General features: G+C 36.5%; 1 protein-coding gene across 1 annotated transcript in view; it reads right to left on the bottom strand.

Annotated features, from left to right (window-relative positions):
• The window catches only part of TTN (titin), a 244,973-nt gene that overhangs the window by 84,814 nt on the left and 144,517 nt on the right, over positions 1 to 15,642 (bottom strand). The window contains exons 185-211 of the mRNA XM_030019102.1: positions 15,217 to 15,492; positions 14,709 to 14,984; positions 14,418 to 14,557; positions 13,810 to 13,936; positions 13,460 to 13,723; positions 13,089 to 13,355; positions 12,688 to 12,951; positions 12,008 to 12,147; positions 11,757 to 11,883; positions 11,371 to 11,637; positions 11,005 to 11,271; positions 10,226 to 10,492; positions 9,978 to 10,117; positions 8,880 to 9,006; positions 7,986 to 8,128; positions 5,364 to 5,487; positions 4,230 to 4,496; positions 3,989 to 4,086; positions 3,666 to 3,834; positions 3,306 to 3,572; positions 2,892 to 3,158; positions 2,522 to 2,800; positions 2,004 to 2,412; positions 1,776 to 1,900; positions 1,414 to 1,680; positions 512 to 781; positions 104 to 406 (exon numbers count right to left, since the gene is read on the bottom strand). Of these exons, the coding sequence (XP_029874962.1) occupies positions 104 to 406; positions 512 to 781; positions 1,414 to 1,680; positions 1,776 to 1,900; positions 2,004 to 2,412; positions 2,522 to 2,800; positions 2,892 to 3,158; positions 3,306 to 3,572; positions 3,666 to 3,834; positions 3,989 to 4,086; positions 4,230 to 4,496; positions 5,364 to 5,487; positions 7,986 to 8,128; positions 8,880 to 9,006; positions 9,978 to 10,117; positions 10,226 to 10,492; positions 11,005 to 11,271; positions 11,371 to 11,637; positions 11,757 to 11,883; positions 12,008 to 12,147; positions 12,688 to 12,951; positions 13,089 to 13,355; positions 13,460 to 13,723; positions 13,810 to 13,936; positions 14,418 to 14,557; positions 14,709 to 14,984; positions 15,217 to 15,492 (5,937 nt within the window). The remainder of the gene's footprint in view (positions 1 to 103; positions 407 to 511; positions 782 to 1,413; positions 1,681 to 1,775; positions 1,901 to 2,003; positions 2,413 to 2,521; positions 2,801 to 2,891; positions 3,159 to 3,305; positions 3,573 to 3,665; positions 3,835 to 3,988; positions 4,087 to 4,229; positions 4,497 to 5,363; positions 5,488 to 7,985; positions 8,129 to 8,879; positions 9,007 to 9,977; positions 10,118 to 10,225; positions 10,493 to 11,004; positions 11,272 to 11,370; positions 11,638 to 11,756; positions 11,884 to 12,007; positions 12,148 to 12,687; positions 12,952 to 13,088; positions 13,356 to 13,459; positions 13,724 to 13,809; positions 13,937 to 14,417; positions 14,558 to 14,708; positions 14,985 to 15,216; positions 15,493 to 15,642) is intronic.

The raw sequence follows: 15,642 nt of genomic DNA, 5'->3' as shown, positions 1-15,642 counted from the left end.
GAAAAAGGAAAAACAAGGTATGTGTTTTTTACCTATTGTTAGAGTTTGCACTGCTTTTCTTACACTGCCATCAAACACTGAGTTTTTCATAACTTCTGCTCACCAAATTTGCTCTTGGCTTCCACAGGTGTCTCTGTTTCCACTGGCTCACCAGTGCCCACTCTGTTCCGTGCACTAACACGGAAGAGGTACTCAACTCCTCCTTTTTGCAGTCCAGTAACAGTGTATTCACAATTTTCAGCACGGTCAGTGACCATAATCCAGGTCTTACGCTTGATATCACGTCTTTCAATGACGTAGCCTATTATTTTACTTCCGCCATCACTTTCTGGTTCTTGCCAGGCAAGGCCAACTTCACCATCATAAGTTTCAGTGACTTCCAAGTTTCTAACTGGACCCGGAACATCTAACAAAGATATGACAATATTTTAGGGCATTGCATCTTCCCTCCCCCCTCCCCCCCTCTGGCTTAAATAAATGCAAGCAAGGTTTTAATAATGGGAGTACTTACCAATGACCTCTACATTGATGAATGCTTCTGCCTGGCCATGTTTGTTTCGAAGTATAACCTTGTACCGTCCCTTATCTGATTTCTTTGCTTCATAAATTTTGAAGGTAGTGCAGTCAGTTGTTGTGTCAACAGTTGCTGTGGGCAGACTTTCCTCCCCTTTCAACCATTCAGCTTCTGCTCTTGGATAGGCATCATATGGAACAGTCATAGTTAAAGGCTTCCCAACATCAACCACAAGGTTTTGATCACCGGTCTTGATTCTAGGTGCAGCTAAGGAAGATCAATGTGACAAGTAAGTACTTACATATAAAAAAAAAAATTGATATATTTCTGCAGTCAGCAAAGAAGTTAACACAGAAAAATAAAAGGAGCTGTTGTGTGAATTCTAAGCAAATCCTTCATATACTCATTGGATTGCTCCAGAGAAAGAAACTAAGGCTGGCTGGTATGTACTGTGTCATCCTATAAAATTAGGGAAGAGGGAGTTGCTTTTTGAGCATTAATTTAATTAATTAATGTATTTTATTGGTCTGATCCTGTAAAAGAGACAAATTAGGAATTAAATGTCTGAATGACTGAAATGAGTAGGCCAAATAATTTTCATGTTTTAGATCTGCAGCGAGCTAATGAAAAGGTTCTGTCTCCTTTAAGCTCAATTCATGCTCTTTGATATAGATGCTGAAAAGTGACCTGTTTTCCTCAACAGCTGGATCAGTGTGGTATAATAAAACATGTTTGTTGCCTGAATTATAATTCATACAGATTAACAGACTTGCACTTGTCTCAGCCTGATTGAGTATTCATTTTAATTCCACTCTTTGAAAGAACAAAAATCAATTTAGTTAAATAGTTAATTCACTAATATAAGATTTTATGAAGGAAACACAAATCAAGCAACTTACCAGCTAATTCAAGCTTAGCTCTAGCTTCCTTATCTTTGGCAATAAATCTGTACTCCCCTTGGTCACGAGGCTTTATCTCACACACCTGCAGCCTGTGGACCTTTCCTTCACTCATCATCTGATGTTTGTCACCTTGGACGATAATCATGTTGTTTCTCAACCACTTGACCTCCACACCATCTTTGTTCAACTCGGCCATGAAGATGACATCTGCACCAGGAGCTTCATAAATATCTTGTGGTGGTCGGATGATCTCAACAGGGATTTCTGATATAAATGTCAATTCATTTGGTGTTATTTGTGTATTGTTTCTATTATTACCAGATAATGAAGAAATAAACTCTATTCAATTTTACACATACCTTCAACAAAAAGTCTTGCCCTAGATTTCCTGTCATCCACTCCACAGGAATATTCACACTCATCATCTAGTCTACAGTCTTTTATGATTAATCTGTGCAGATTTCCATCCTTTTCAAACTGGTATCTTTATGGGGGAGAAAAGTAAGCAGTATTTTAGTTTTCAGACAAAGCAACAAAGTAAAGCAACCATGTTTAGCATATTAACAAGCATAATGAAATGTACATACTTTTTGCCTTCTTTGATTTCTCTTCCATTTCTGTACCATCTTACACTGGCTTTCTCTTTGGAAAGCTGGCATGTAAAGACAGCATCATCAAATTCAGTGACAGTCTGATCCCGGAGATGTTCAATGAAGTCTGCTGGTGCTTCTGTGATGAGAAGCTCTGCAACAGATTTGTCTTGTCCAGCAGTAACAGTGTATTCACCTTCATCTATAAACCCACAGTCTTTAATGATGAGTGAATGTTTGTATTTATCAATTTTGTACAAAATGCGCTTGTTGAATGTGATCTCTTCACCATTCTTTGTCCATTTGAGGGTTGCATTAAGGCGATTGACTTTGCACCAGAATGTGACAGTTTTCTTTTCCATGGTCTCGATGTCTTCAAGGGGCTCAACAATTCTGAGTTCCTCCTCTGTTAAGACAAAAAGACCAAAGAAGTAATTAATTTACATCCTCATGATCCTGATGTGAAATTGAATGTAAGATGATGAAATAATTTTAATACAGTGCAAGTTATTTACCTAATACTGTTAAGGCAGCAGAGCTTTTGACGTGTTCACCTCTCTGGTTTGACAGTGAGATAGTATAGGTAGCTTGATCTTTCAACTGTGCATCTCTGACTCTGAGGGTGTAAACTAAATCCTTCTGGACAATAATGTATTTTGCACTATCAAATATCGCCTCATCATTTTTGTACCACTTCTCTTTGGCACCTTCTTTATTGACTTCACAGTTGAAGATAATTTCTTGACCCTCATTAACTTCTTGGTCCTTGAGGGGAGTTATAATCCTGAGTTTTTCTGAAGTTGAGAAAACAGAAGAAATAGGACATCATGTAGTATAAAGAATGCAACAAAATATGCACCTGCACATTGATAAAACAAAACTTACCAATCACTGTTAACCGTGCTGTAGCTTTAGCTTCACCAACCATGACAGTATACTTTCCTGCATCTCCTAGAATAGAGTCTTTAACCACAAGTGTTCTCTTTTTGCCATCTGAAATGATGTTGTACTTATCACCAGGCTCCAGGACTGTGTCACCCCTCAGCCACTGTACTGTAATTGCCTCTTTGGATACTGAACAGACAAATTCAGCTTTGTCTCCTTCAAGCACCTCAAGATTTTGTGGTCTGGTAAGAAATTCTGCTGCAAGTTCTGAAATAAAACATTTTTGTAGATATATATGATTTTCTTTTAATTTTTGCTTATGAAAAGAATAAACCAAGTTGTGTATTCTTACTGATTTTTAATTTTTTTTTTATTATTTCCCAGAAAACAAGGCCATCAAAGTAACTCTCTTACCATGTACAGTAAGTTTTCCTGTTGTACTAGAGCTTGGGAGCTTGCAAGTATATTTGCCAGCATCTTCAGGATGAGCATTACGTATGAGCAGAATTCTCTTTCGGCCATCAGAAATGTGTTCAAATCTACCACCATCAGGCACCTCCTCATCTCCTTTAAACCAAGTAACTTCAGCACTAGGCTTTGAAACTTCACAGATCAATTTTACAGTGTCATTTTCATTTACTTCAAGATCAGGAAGATTTTTTGTGAAAACAGCTTCTTCCTCTGCAACAAGAATTTCAAAAGATGATTAAAGTCTTTCACCAAAAAAACATCTTTTCTTGTTCATAGATTAGATTCTAAAACACTGTGTTTTACCTATCACTGTAAGTAGGCCTGAAGTTCGAGCTGTTTTTGCTTCACAGGCATATTCAGCTTCATCATCGAAGACACATTTACTGACAACAAGAATGCGTTCTGCACCTTTGGAAATTATGTCATACTTTTTGCCTTTTCTAATTTCAATGCCATCCTTAAACCACTTCACCTGTTTTAGAACAAATAAACATGGTTATTAATATTAACATACTCATCATGCATTTCCGTTGTCTGTTCTTTTGTAATAATATAATAAAGTTGTCAACTGAAAAAAAAAGCTCTAGTTGAAGAAGTTACTCGGATTAAAAAGTATTATTATTGACCTTGACTCCTGGACGAGAGATTTCACATTCAAACCGAGCAGATTCTTTCTCTTTAACTTCAAGGTCAGTTAGGGGTTTCAGGAACTCAACACGAATAGCTGTAAGAGAAAAGAAAATTTTTAGTAGAGGAAAGTCTCCAGTAAAGAAGAATAAATTGCTGACATTGATATTATTGCCATAGAGACTAATACATAGTGCTTAAAGCACTTAGACATTTTGTAGAAAATTGTAAATTACTCACGTTCTACATTAAGAAAACATGATGTCTTAAAATCCTTAGAATCACAGGTATATGTTTTTGCATCATCCAGTGTGCAGCCATGGATAATGAGTTTTCTGACCCTGCCATCAGAAATGATATCATACTTCTTCGTTTTGTGAATTTCTTCTCCATTTTTGAACCATTTAACTTTTGCATTTGCCCTGGAAACTTCACATTCCAGTATTGCAGTGGCCTCCTCTTCAACAGTCTGGTCCTCAAGTGGTTTAGTAAATTCAACTGGGGGTTCTAGGAGAAACAGATAGATTTTTGATAGAAAAGATCTAAATTATAGCCAGCCCTCTCCCAGTACAGAACTGTCCCATACTGTTTATTAATTTTCCTTGACTGAATAACCAAAAAGGCTCTTAGATGTCTCTGCTGAAGACTTTTTTTATTTTTTTATTTTTAATGCCCAGACATGTTCAGTTAATTCAGTGAATTTCTTTATTTTCAGCCTACTGTAAGATTACACTGAATGGTATCCTTGTCCATGGGTTTTTTACTCACAAATCATCACAAAGCCTTGCAACTCAGTTTCTTTAACTGAACTACAGCCATGTGATCTCAGTGGCTCTGAAGTTATACTCTGAACTTAAGGAAGGATTTTTTTATTTTTCCTTGAATTACTAAATTAGTTAAAGTGTGTGCACTTTTTTGACTTCTTAGCCATACACAGCTTGCAAGCAGTGCAAGTGGGTATACAGTCAATGTTATGTCACTTGACTGATGGTGTAGTTGTGTTCTCATAGGTTTCTGGATACTCCAAAGAGCAGAAAAAAGCCATTGGGAGCCATAAGGGCCAGTATTTGTGGGTCATTTTGAAGCCAATTGAATGTTCAAGTCTGCAATGAAGCCCTGGAAATCCTAATGAACTGATCAATCATCTCCCATGTCTTACACATTTCCAGTATTTCCCCTTTTCCTCAGCTCTTCTGTGAAGCATAAAGATTTTAAGTAAGTGGCTTTTTTAATCAGGAAAGTTATCTACCAGTCCAATATTGTATGTATGATCCTACTAATTTGATATACGGGGTATACGAACATCCTATTCCAGGGTGAATCATGAATGCACCATTAACACCGACTATGGTATAATTAAAATGACTGACTTACCTTTCACAAAAAGATTTGCTTGAGTTCTGAAATCTTTTGCTGTCAGTGATACCTCTCCCGCATCTGTTAACTTGACATCTCTAAGAATAAGTGTGTGAACTCTCCCTTCAGCACGTGTCACGACCTTATAAAGTACAAAAAAAACCCCAACCCCTTTGTAAGTGTCTACAACAAATATTTAAGAAATATTTAATGAAATAGCATTGCTATTTATTGTTATCTATCTGTGGAGTTTGGTTGTTTACTGTTCTATGAAATTTTGATAATTTTCTTTTGCATATACTAGGTATAGCTCAAGACACAAATGCTTTGAGGATTTTGAGAATCATTTCTGTTTTGTCCTTTCACTTGCAAGAAACTGTAATTTTAAGTTTCCCCTTGTTTTAAGGTGTCTGTGTCCTTGTATTAGAAAATTTGAGTCTACTATCAAAGTTCAAAATGAGGCTGACTTGAGGTCATGTTTATTTTGAACAGGTACTAATAAATACCAAAATAAGTAAATTTATGGGAAAATGTTGGTATTACTCCTGGCTACATCTAAAGTAAAAACTTTTAGAAAGATATAAAGAGGTTTGGCACCCACCTCATACACTCTTTTGTAAATGCCAATTTTACTTTCTACTATCAAATTTTGGTAAAAATTTCTGCCCAGAAAACCCATTTCCATGTTGATCTATTGCTGAAACTACTTTGCAATCATGCGTTTGCATTGGGCCACTCCTACACAAACATCCCTTTTCTCTAGGAGTGGGCCTGGGGGATTCAAGAATACATCCTGCATTGCAGTCATTAAGAGGGCTGCTACTCGTTCATGCCGTAAATTTTAACATAGCTCTTGAAGAATTCTATTTCTTTATTTTCAGAGAAGTAAGTGATCAAGTAGCAGATGCTGGTTTAGAAAAATAAAAGGGAAAAGTGAGCTTCTGCTAAGGAAGAAGCATAAAAGATTAAGTTACTTTTGAGAAGGCAGTCCATTTTGCTTCAGAAGGAAGGAAGGAACTAAGAAGCTGTCCTTCCTCCCAAATGGTCATTGTGTCCCTGAAAACTAGCTCTAGTGAATGCTCATCTGAAAGAGATAAGGATGAAACCAAATATAGATTTGTTCAAGATAAGCAGTAAAGATAAACAAAGAAGTCACTTCAATAAAGGTTACATGCGTACAGCTGAATGCCAGCCACAAACGTAAAATTATGGTTTGAATTAAAAACAGCTGAAATGAAACACTTCTACAATTAGATTGATTCATGAAGACAGTAGTAAAAGTGTTTCAAGAGGCTATTTTAAATGGGCAGAAAGTGATGCATCAAGTAAATATATGGTTTACTCTGAATTTCTTCTTGAAAAAATTTCAACTGAAGTCAACTGACAATTTTGACTGTATATGTAGACTGAATGAAAATCTGGATTTTTTTTTTCATGTACTTAAAATGATAGCTGAGACAGATAAGAGCAAAATAACGTTGCATCATACAGAATATTGAACATATAGTATTTTCTTGCCAGGCAGTAATAACTATCAAGGCACTGCACTGATCAATAGCTTCCCACATTTTTATTCCTAGACTCAGAAGTGATTACCTTGATTTATTTATTATGTCTCATCTGCTGAGTTTCAATTTTCTTTATCTGTCCTTATATACTGTAATAGGGTCACCTATCACGATGACCGCTTTTTCTTTTCCTATTTCTATATTCTTTTTTTTAATGAAATATTTTTTATTTAGGCAAATTTGGTGAAGCTCAGAAAGATCTAGTAAAACCTGAAAATAGTATGTTAAAATTATATTTAAAAGAAAAAAAAAAATCTGTACCGAAGTATTATTAGCAGCATTATTACAGGTTCTGAAACTTTCCTCCGAAAGTTTGAAAATTGGCTTTGTCTGAGGTTTCCAATTTGTATTTTCATTTGCATTATCTCCCTTAGGCCTAGTACGTGAAAAAGAAGTCTTAAAACCAGTGATATCTATTTATATTTTATGTTTCTTAATGTATTTCTTTAAGTTTCTTTATGTATCTACCCTAACATTAACTTTAAATATTAAACTGACTGCATTCCAGGCTGCTCAGATCTCAGAGTTAAGAGCCAGCACTTGATGAAGGGTTAAAAATAGCTGGTGAGAAGTGCTTGACAAGCAAATCTGCCCAGAAAGTTATCTGGAGAGCCAGAACAAATGCCTGAAATGGAATTTGAATCCTCTTAATCCCCTTATATGCAGAATTGGACTGCAACTCAGCATTCAGGAGAAAAAAAGCATTTCCTGATAGCACCTTTCAAAACCGTCTCACTGTAACTACAATTAACCTGAACAAAAATCATTCAGTACTCCTGTGGCTGAGTCTCCAACAGAATTAGGCTCAAAATCACTGTTGTAGTGATTGATATTTTGGAACCTTAGGTTCCCTTGAATACATGTAGTATTCCAGGACACTGGAATTTCTGGGGGAAAAAAAATGCTATATCTGGTTTAGTGACGATTTACCATTTGGCACAGCAGCACTACTGTATTGCTGTGCCTTAGTACTTCTACTGGCAGAGAGGAAATGAGAAATAAAGAGGGGAAGAGAGTTGAAAGAGAGGAAGGAGGAGGAAACATGAGGAAAAATAAAGTTTAGTTTCTTTACCTTATCACTGGGCTCCAGTTTCTTTCCTTGCAGGAACCACTCTACTGGGATTCCCTCATAAGAGAGTTCACAGTCGAAGGTTGCTGATTCCCCAGCTGTCACTGTTACATCCTTGAGGGGTCTCAGCAAACCGATTACTCGAGCTTGGTAAGGAGAAGACATAATTTTCTGATTAGTCACTTCTACCCGAGAGAGAGCTGCTGCTCTTATGTACTAATCTTCATGGTGGCTTCCCTCAAGAAAGACAGACATCGCAATGGTGCTCTTTAAATTCCCTAAATAGAAGAGGCCACCCTGGGTTTTTAGGGGGAGGGCTGGTCACCTAAAATTTTCTATTTGCAGAGCTTGTCTCTTTAAATTGAACAAGGTCAGCAGGAAAGTTGCTGTGCATCTGTCTTCCTGCCAAGCCCTGCATACCTCTTGCTAGATAAGGCATGTGTTTTCCAAAATAGTGAGGACTAGGATTGGAGTGGGAAACAAGTGGTCTTTCACCATGTGGTCTGTCCCTGTCCATCAAACTCTTAATCCTATCCCCAGATATCACTGTGATCCCATCCTCTCAGGTTAACATGATACTTTAATGCAGTAAAGCCTTTGCTTGTAATACTTAGATTTCATAACAACATATGATGCCAGACCATGAAGTAGCCTTCAAGGCCATCTCCTTATTTTTACTTCTCCTATATGAATAAACTATATACAAGGTAAAAAAACATATAGGACATTCTTTAACTAAAAAATTAAGATGACTTGAGTAATTAATCCTTGAGTTGCTGTTCTGGAAAGAATTGCTGTGGGTTCAGTATAGTATAGAGATTTGTCCACCCATTCCAAAGAGGCAATGAGTACCTTGTTTTCACTTAATTAATTCATTTCAGTTTAAAAGACACTTACGTTTCACTCGAAGGTGAGCACCAGATTTGGCATTTGCTGCTTGGAAATCTACTCCACCAGCTTGATCTAAGCGTACATTGTACAGCGTAAGGAAGTGCTTTTTGCCTTCCTCCTTGATTTCACATTCCTGCAAGAAGAGAAATGAAACAATTTTTTCAGTATCTTTTTTGTGCTTCTCAACACAAGAGCCCCTACTTCTCCTCATATTATGCCTCTGTTATCTCCTCCTCCATTCACAATACTTAGGCCCACTGCCACCTGCAATATACCTTATAAACTTTCATTCATAGGCCTTTACTTTCAAAGTCTCTTCCTAATACAGTCTGCTGATTCTTAGAAAGAAAGGGCAAGAGGCAACACATTTGTGTTGGTGAATAGTACGTGCTGATTGACTAGCCAATATGTCTATATGTAGACCAGTCAAAGGCCTAAGGGAACTAGAAATTACTAAGCTTGTGCTGTGACCTTTCCTTGAGAAGGGTCTTTTTCTTTTATGCAGACACTGATTATCATGGAACTTCTGATCTTTGTGTATTATTTGCAAAGGTACTGTTACATCAAAGAGTTGTCAAATTATTGCCAGTCGTGACTGTATTGTTTCTTAATTTCCAGATCCTTCCAGTAAGGAATTAAGAATATTTGATTAAATTATAGCATTTTAAAACAATTTTAGATGTCATAATAATGGAAAAGAGTTTTAAAATGTGATCTACATCTATTTAAACCAGACATAACTCAAAACCCAAAGGTAAATGCAGACAACCTAAAGTTTGTATTTTTAAATGCCATTATGTCTAAGTAAATTCCATGAGGTCTATGCACTTTGGATACATGATTGTTAGGGACTAACAATACAGAATGTACTTATTTATGTAAATTAATTTATTATTTAGCTATTTTATATAAGATTTTGGATTAAGTTTGTACTACATTTTAAAAGTTATTAATGAAAAAAATATTATTTTTATTATAGTGACCCTTGTTGAAAGCAGAAAGAGATTTCACTTAGTTTCTGCAGCCACCTTCTTCTCCTTCACACCCTACCTCCCCGCAAATTGTTGAGACACACATAAGAAACATCCTGAAATATTTGCTTACAGCTGATTCAGTCAGGGGTTCTCCTTTTAGCTTCCAATTGCCATGGACACCTTCCTCAGAAATTTCAATGTCAAAACGGGCAGTCTCTGTCTCAATCACCTCCACACTGTATAGTGGACGTATAATCTCAATATCCCGGTCTGGAGGGGGAGAAAAAAAAAAAAAAAAAAAAAAGTGATTGATTCCCTCAGTCTCTAACAGATCCAAAAAGACCTCTACTACAGAGCAGTCCAGTAAAATAACCATACCTTCAATATTGAGTTTAGCAGAGGTTTGATCAGTACCACAGTCACAAGTGTACTGTCCAATGTCTTTCTTCAAAGCTTTCTTGAGGATAAGGATTCTCTTTTTACCATCAGCCTTAATAACAACATTTTTTGATGGAGTAATTGGTTTGCCATCCTTCATCCATTTCACTGGGGCATCTGCTTTGCTGATTTCACATTGTAAGATTACTTCATCTTTCTCTACAGCAGTGTAATCCTGCAGCTTCCCAGTGAAGTAAGGGTCTCCCTCTGCAAGCAAAAGTTAAGATATGTTTCAGTCTGAAGTTTTAGTCTTTCAAAAAGGACAAGTAGTTGTTACCATAAAATAAATTTCTTGTTTATGCCCAGCAAGAAGTATTAAATATAGTCCTTAGAAATATTGTACAACTGTATTGCAAAAAGAGAAAACAACAAATATCTGAGAAGCAATTCAGTATACTACTAATATTGCTGACAACATTGTTTTGGTGCTCTAGGAGTTTCAGAGCACCGTTTAAGTATCTAATAGTTAATTTTGCAACAGTTACAAGAAATTTTAAAGTTATTTTAATTATCCTTTGTGAATGGGGAAATGGAGACCCAAAGAAGACAAACAAATTGTAAAATTGTCAAAAATCACAGTTTAGATTTAGGCCAAACCAAAAAAACCCCACCAAACCAAACCAAACCAAAACCAACCCCAAGACTTTCTGATCACCATTTTTCATTAGTAAGACTCTTCTGACATTATACATCATGTAAATTCTTTTGGGCATTCTTACCAAGAACAGTGAGTTTAGCTTCTGAGGATTTGTCCATAGCTTCTACTCTAATCTGAGAAGTATCATCAATAGTAAGATCTTTGATTGTGAGTGTATGGAATTTGCCATCATCTGCCATTGAAACCACTTTGCTGGTATGTAATCGCTGGTCATTCTTGAACCAGACAACAGGGATATTTTCATGGGAGAGTTCCACAGTGAACACTGCAGTTTCTCGCTCCTTTTTTGTTACATCCTTGAGAGGAGTAATGAATTTCAGGCGGATACCTATAACAGCATAACATTTCATTAACAATAATGTTATTAATAAAAACTATTCAAGGACTATGGTGCAAATCTTTCCAAGAAAGGCAAAGTCAGACAAACCTTCAATAATTAGCTTGGCACTTGTCCTCTTATCCTCAGCTTCAAACATGTATTTAGCTTCATCCTCAAATGCAACAGATTTAATAATCAGAGCATGCTTTGTTCCATCTGAAATAATTTCAAATCTTTCATCGGGAGTGATCTCTTGTGTTCCTTTCAACCAGCGGAAAGTCTTGGGTTCTCTGGACACCTCACATTCAAACTTGGCTTCATCCTTCTCAAAGACCTTCACGTCACTTAGTGGAGTGATAAAGATGAGAGGCAATTCTGAAATCAAAGAAGAGCACTTTCAGTTCAGTGATAGGTTCATATAGACTCTTCTGCTGCTAGATTTGTTCTAATGCCCTGAGATACACATGGAAATGTTGGCAAAATGCAGACTGTACCTTTCACTTTCAGATTAGCAGCACTTTTAGCATTAGCAGCTTGGAAAGACACTTCTCCAGTCATATCAAGTTTGCAGTTATGAAGGACAAGAGTATGCTTCTTCCCATCCTGAATGATTTCACAGTCCTGGTGATGAAGAAACACCCGCCCCCCAAATATGAATATTGTAAGAAACCTCTCAGAAAACATTATGATTAAATATGTTTTTTCTAGTGTAAATTATGGTTCAAAAATAAAGCAGCAGCCTTACAGGTGAAGGTGTTAGGGTTTCTCCCTTTAGCTTCCATATAGGATGGACATCAGGCTCAGAAATTTCAATTTCAAAACGTGCTGTTTCACCAACAAATACTTCCACTCCATACAGTGGGCGCTCCACTTTAATTAAGCGAGCTAAAATAAAAAAACCCCAAAGTTCACATCTGTTTACTCACTCATTTTATACCGTAGAAATGTAATACTGGAAAGGATCTCAACTCCCTCCCTATCCCTTCTTCACGGCATTCAAATGCTGTCACTGATAAATGTTTTTTTAACCTCTTTTTAAAAAGCTGCAAGTTTGGGCAGTCTACAACCTCCTTCTATAATACGTCTGAAAGTTTAGTTATTTTTAGTATAAATATTTTTCCTCATAATTAACCCAGATATCTGTTACAGTGAATTAAACTAACTGCTTTTTTTGCCTGACCGTAAATGGACATAGAGAATAATTGATCATCACTGTCTTTACAACAACCATTTAAGTATCTTAAGATATATTGTCTCTTGTAAATACTCTTAATAATTATAAATCTAGATATTTCAGCTATTCATCATAACAGCATGTTTTTTAAAGGTACAATTTTTGGTGCTGTACTCTCGAGAGCATCTGTCTGTCTACACTGTTTTACAAAGGTTTCAGTACTTTCCCTTAGCCAAGGCATGATAACTTACGCTCAACGCTGACATTAGCACTTGTCTTGTCAGTTCCACAGTCACACTCATAAACACCCTTATCACTCTCTGCAGCCTTCTTGATCTTCAGGATACGGCGCAAGCCATCTGTTTTTATGGAAATTCTGTTGGAAGCTACTAGTTCTTCGCCGTCTTTGTACCATTTTACTGGCACATCTTTGCTGAGTTCACACTCCAGAATAATATCATCTTTCTCCACAGCACTGTAGTCTTGTAATTTCACAGTGAAATATGGATCGGCCTCTACAGAAGGCATAGTGGATATGAAATGGTAAATTAGTAATATAAATTTACTAGAACACCAATATTTTGTCACTTTCTACTTATAAAAATTGTTTATACATATTATATAGCGTATGTTAAATTATTTATGTAATTACCTAACACTTTGAGGTTTGCTTGTGTGTTCAAGTCCTTGACTACGGCCTTTATTTCTGAGATATCATCAAGTGTTACTTCTCTCATTTCTAGTTTATGAACTTTGCCTTCTGAAGTAATAAAAACTGTTCTGCTTGTGTGGAGTCTCTTGTCATTTTTGTACCATTTTACTAGCATGCCTTCATGAGAAAGCTCAAACTGAAAGTGAGCTGTTTCCCCTTCTTTCACCGTTTGATCCTGTAGAGGTGAGATGAACTTCAGCCTCACACCTGTAAATTAGACACATAAATACCATCAGAAAAAGGCTAATGTGGTTCTAAAAGATACATTCTTTATCCTTTTTTTATTGTTTTGTTCATAAGAAGATACTTGCCTTCCACAAACAGCCTTGCTGTGCTCTTCTTGCCATCAACTTCAGCAGTGTATTCTCCCTCATCATCAAACTGAGAATCATTGATTACAAGAATATGCTTCTTTCCATCTGCAATGATGTCAAATTTTTCTCCAATCTTGAGTATATCAGTGCCCTTAGACCATATAACATTGGCCTCTCTGGTAAGGACACATTCAAACCTTGCTTGGCGCCTCTCAGGGACGGTAACATCTTTTAGGGGCACAGCAAAGTCCAGTTCAATTTCTGGAAGCAAATCAGAACACATCATTTATAACGTGCTCCATGTGAAATCTGTTTAAGTTGAAATCATACTGCATGGTGCATCATACCTTTCACTGTCAGGATAGCTGTAGTAACTGCATTAAGTGCCTGGTAAAGGACTTCACCAGCTTGCTCTAACTTGACTTTGTGCAAGGTTAGGAAGCGTTTTCCTCCTTCAGCTTTGATTTCACAAGTCTGGAGAGATGACAGACTTTGGTAAATACAATGCCAATGCCTTACTGCTAGGTATTTTTAATAAAGGGATTCTAGAAACATTTTGTACACAGTAAAGAGTCAGCTGGAAAGATTGGAATTGCTTTTCAAGGAAAATTAACACTTCTAATCAACAATAAAAAAATGCAGTACCTTTCTTCAGCGTTCCACACTTCTTTTAAATGTCAGCATTATTCCTAGCAATGTGTGTAGGATATTTTTGTTATTGTCTGAATAATGTTCTGTAATCCTTTGAGAAAATGAAGCCCTTCAAAACTTAGCTTTTATACCATATAATTCTTAGAGAACCCGTGTTTTTTAATTACCATAATGCTTACCCTTTCTATGTTCTGGACTGTGTAGCAATGACAGACCTGCAAAGATCTTACCATAAAGACTCAAGGCAACCTGTTCACAGTGTTTAATTTAAATAAATTGTGTTGTAAAATTCAAGGATGCTTACAGGTGAGGGTCTCAGGATTTCTCCTTTCAACTTCCATTCACCAGGAATATCATCCTCAGATATTTCTGTATCAAAGTTTGCTGTTTCTTTCTCGTAAACTGTAACATCCTCTAATGGTTTCAGCAGTTCAACTTCACGTTCTAGAATGCACAAATGAACACATCTATAATTAGGTCAAGTTTTGGTAGAGCTTTATAATAATTCAGGTTACCTTTTTTGTTTGTTTGTTTAGAGGTTTTTGAACACTGGCCTATGAAGTGATTAAATATAATAAAATAAAAGTTTCCTTACCACCAAGGGTCAGTTTAGCTGGGTATCTGCGACCTTCAACTTCCACTGAATATTCCCCAATATCAGCAGGGCCAGCATTCTTGATTTTTAGGAAAATTTTATTTCCTTCTTTCAAGATTTCTGTCTTGTCAGTTGGTTCAGCAGGGATTTCCTCATCTCCTTTAAACCATTTAAAGTTTGGTGTATCCTTGACAATGTCACAGGTGAAAGTAGCTGTTCCTTTTGGTTTCACATGCTGGTCTCTTATGGGTTTTACTAACCAGTCTCTTATCACTTCTGCATGACAAAAAATTACATAAAAATACAGCTTAGCAGACTGTTACTACCAATAGATGAGTCATAAATAGAAGAAATAGAACTAACAGCTTTTGTATTACAACAGGATTTTAGTAGCTGTAAAAATCTTATCTGTCCATTTATATTTTAATACTATGAGAAAAAACTTTTCTAATTTTAAAACAGCCCAAATATCCTACAGAGAAAGGACAATACGATTTTGATTGCTTACCTACTACCTTAACACAAGAGGAGCATGAGAGCTCAGTGTCTTCCACGGTAACAGTGTAAGTGCCAGCATCAGCATCATCTGAATCAGTGATCGTGAGGGAATGTGACAAACCAATAATGCCCAGAGCAAATTTCCCAGGCTTGTCTTTGATGATCTTCCCATCCTTCCTCCAGACCACACTTCTTTCTTTGTTAAGCTCACATGTCAAGTACAGTGGCTGGCTTTTAACCACAGTGACTTCTTCTTCAAGAGTTTTCACAAACCTCACTGGGAGTTCTGTGGGAAAAGCAACATTTTGATTTGTCTCATTTGTACACAGAAGGTATGATGCAGAAATGCCTTACATATTAAATCAATATGTGTAGTGATCGATGGAAACAAAAGGATGCATCTACCAACCACTGTAAATTCACAAAATACCAGTAC

Source organism: Aquila chrysaetos, chromosome 6 (genome assembly GCF_900496995.4).
Source record: "Aquila chrysaetos chrysaetos chromosome 6, bAquChr1.4, whole genome shotgun sequence".
NCBI lineage: Eukaryota > Metazoa > Chordata > Aves > Accipitriformes > Accipitridae > Aquila > Aquila chrysaetos.
This window is presented reverse-complemented; position numbering and strand designations above follow the sequence as displayed.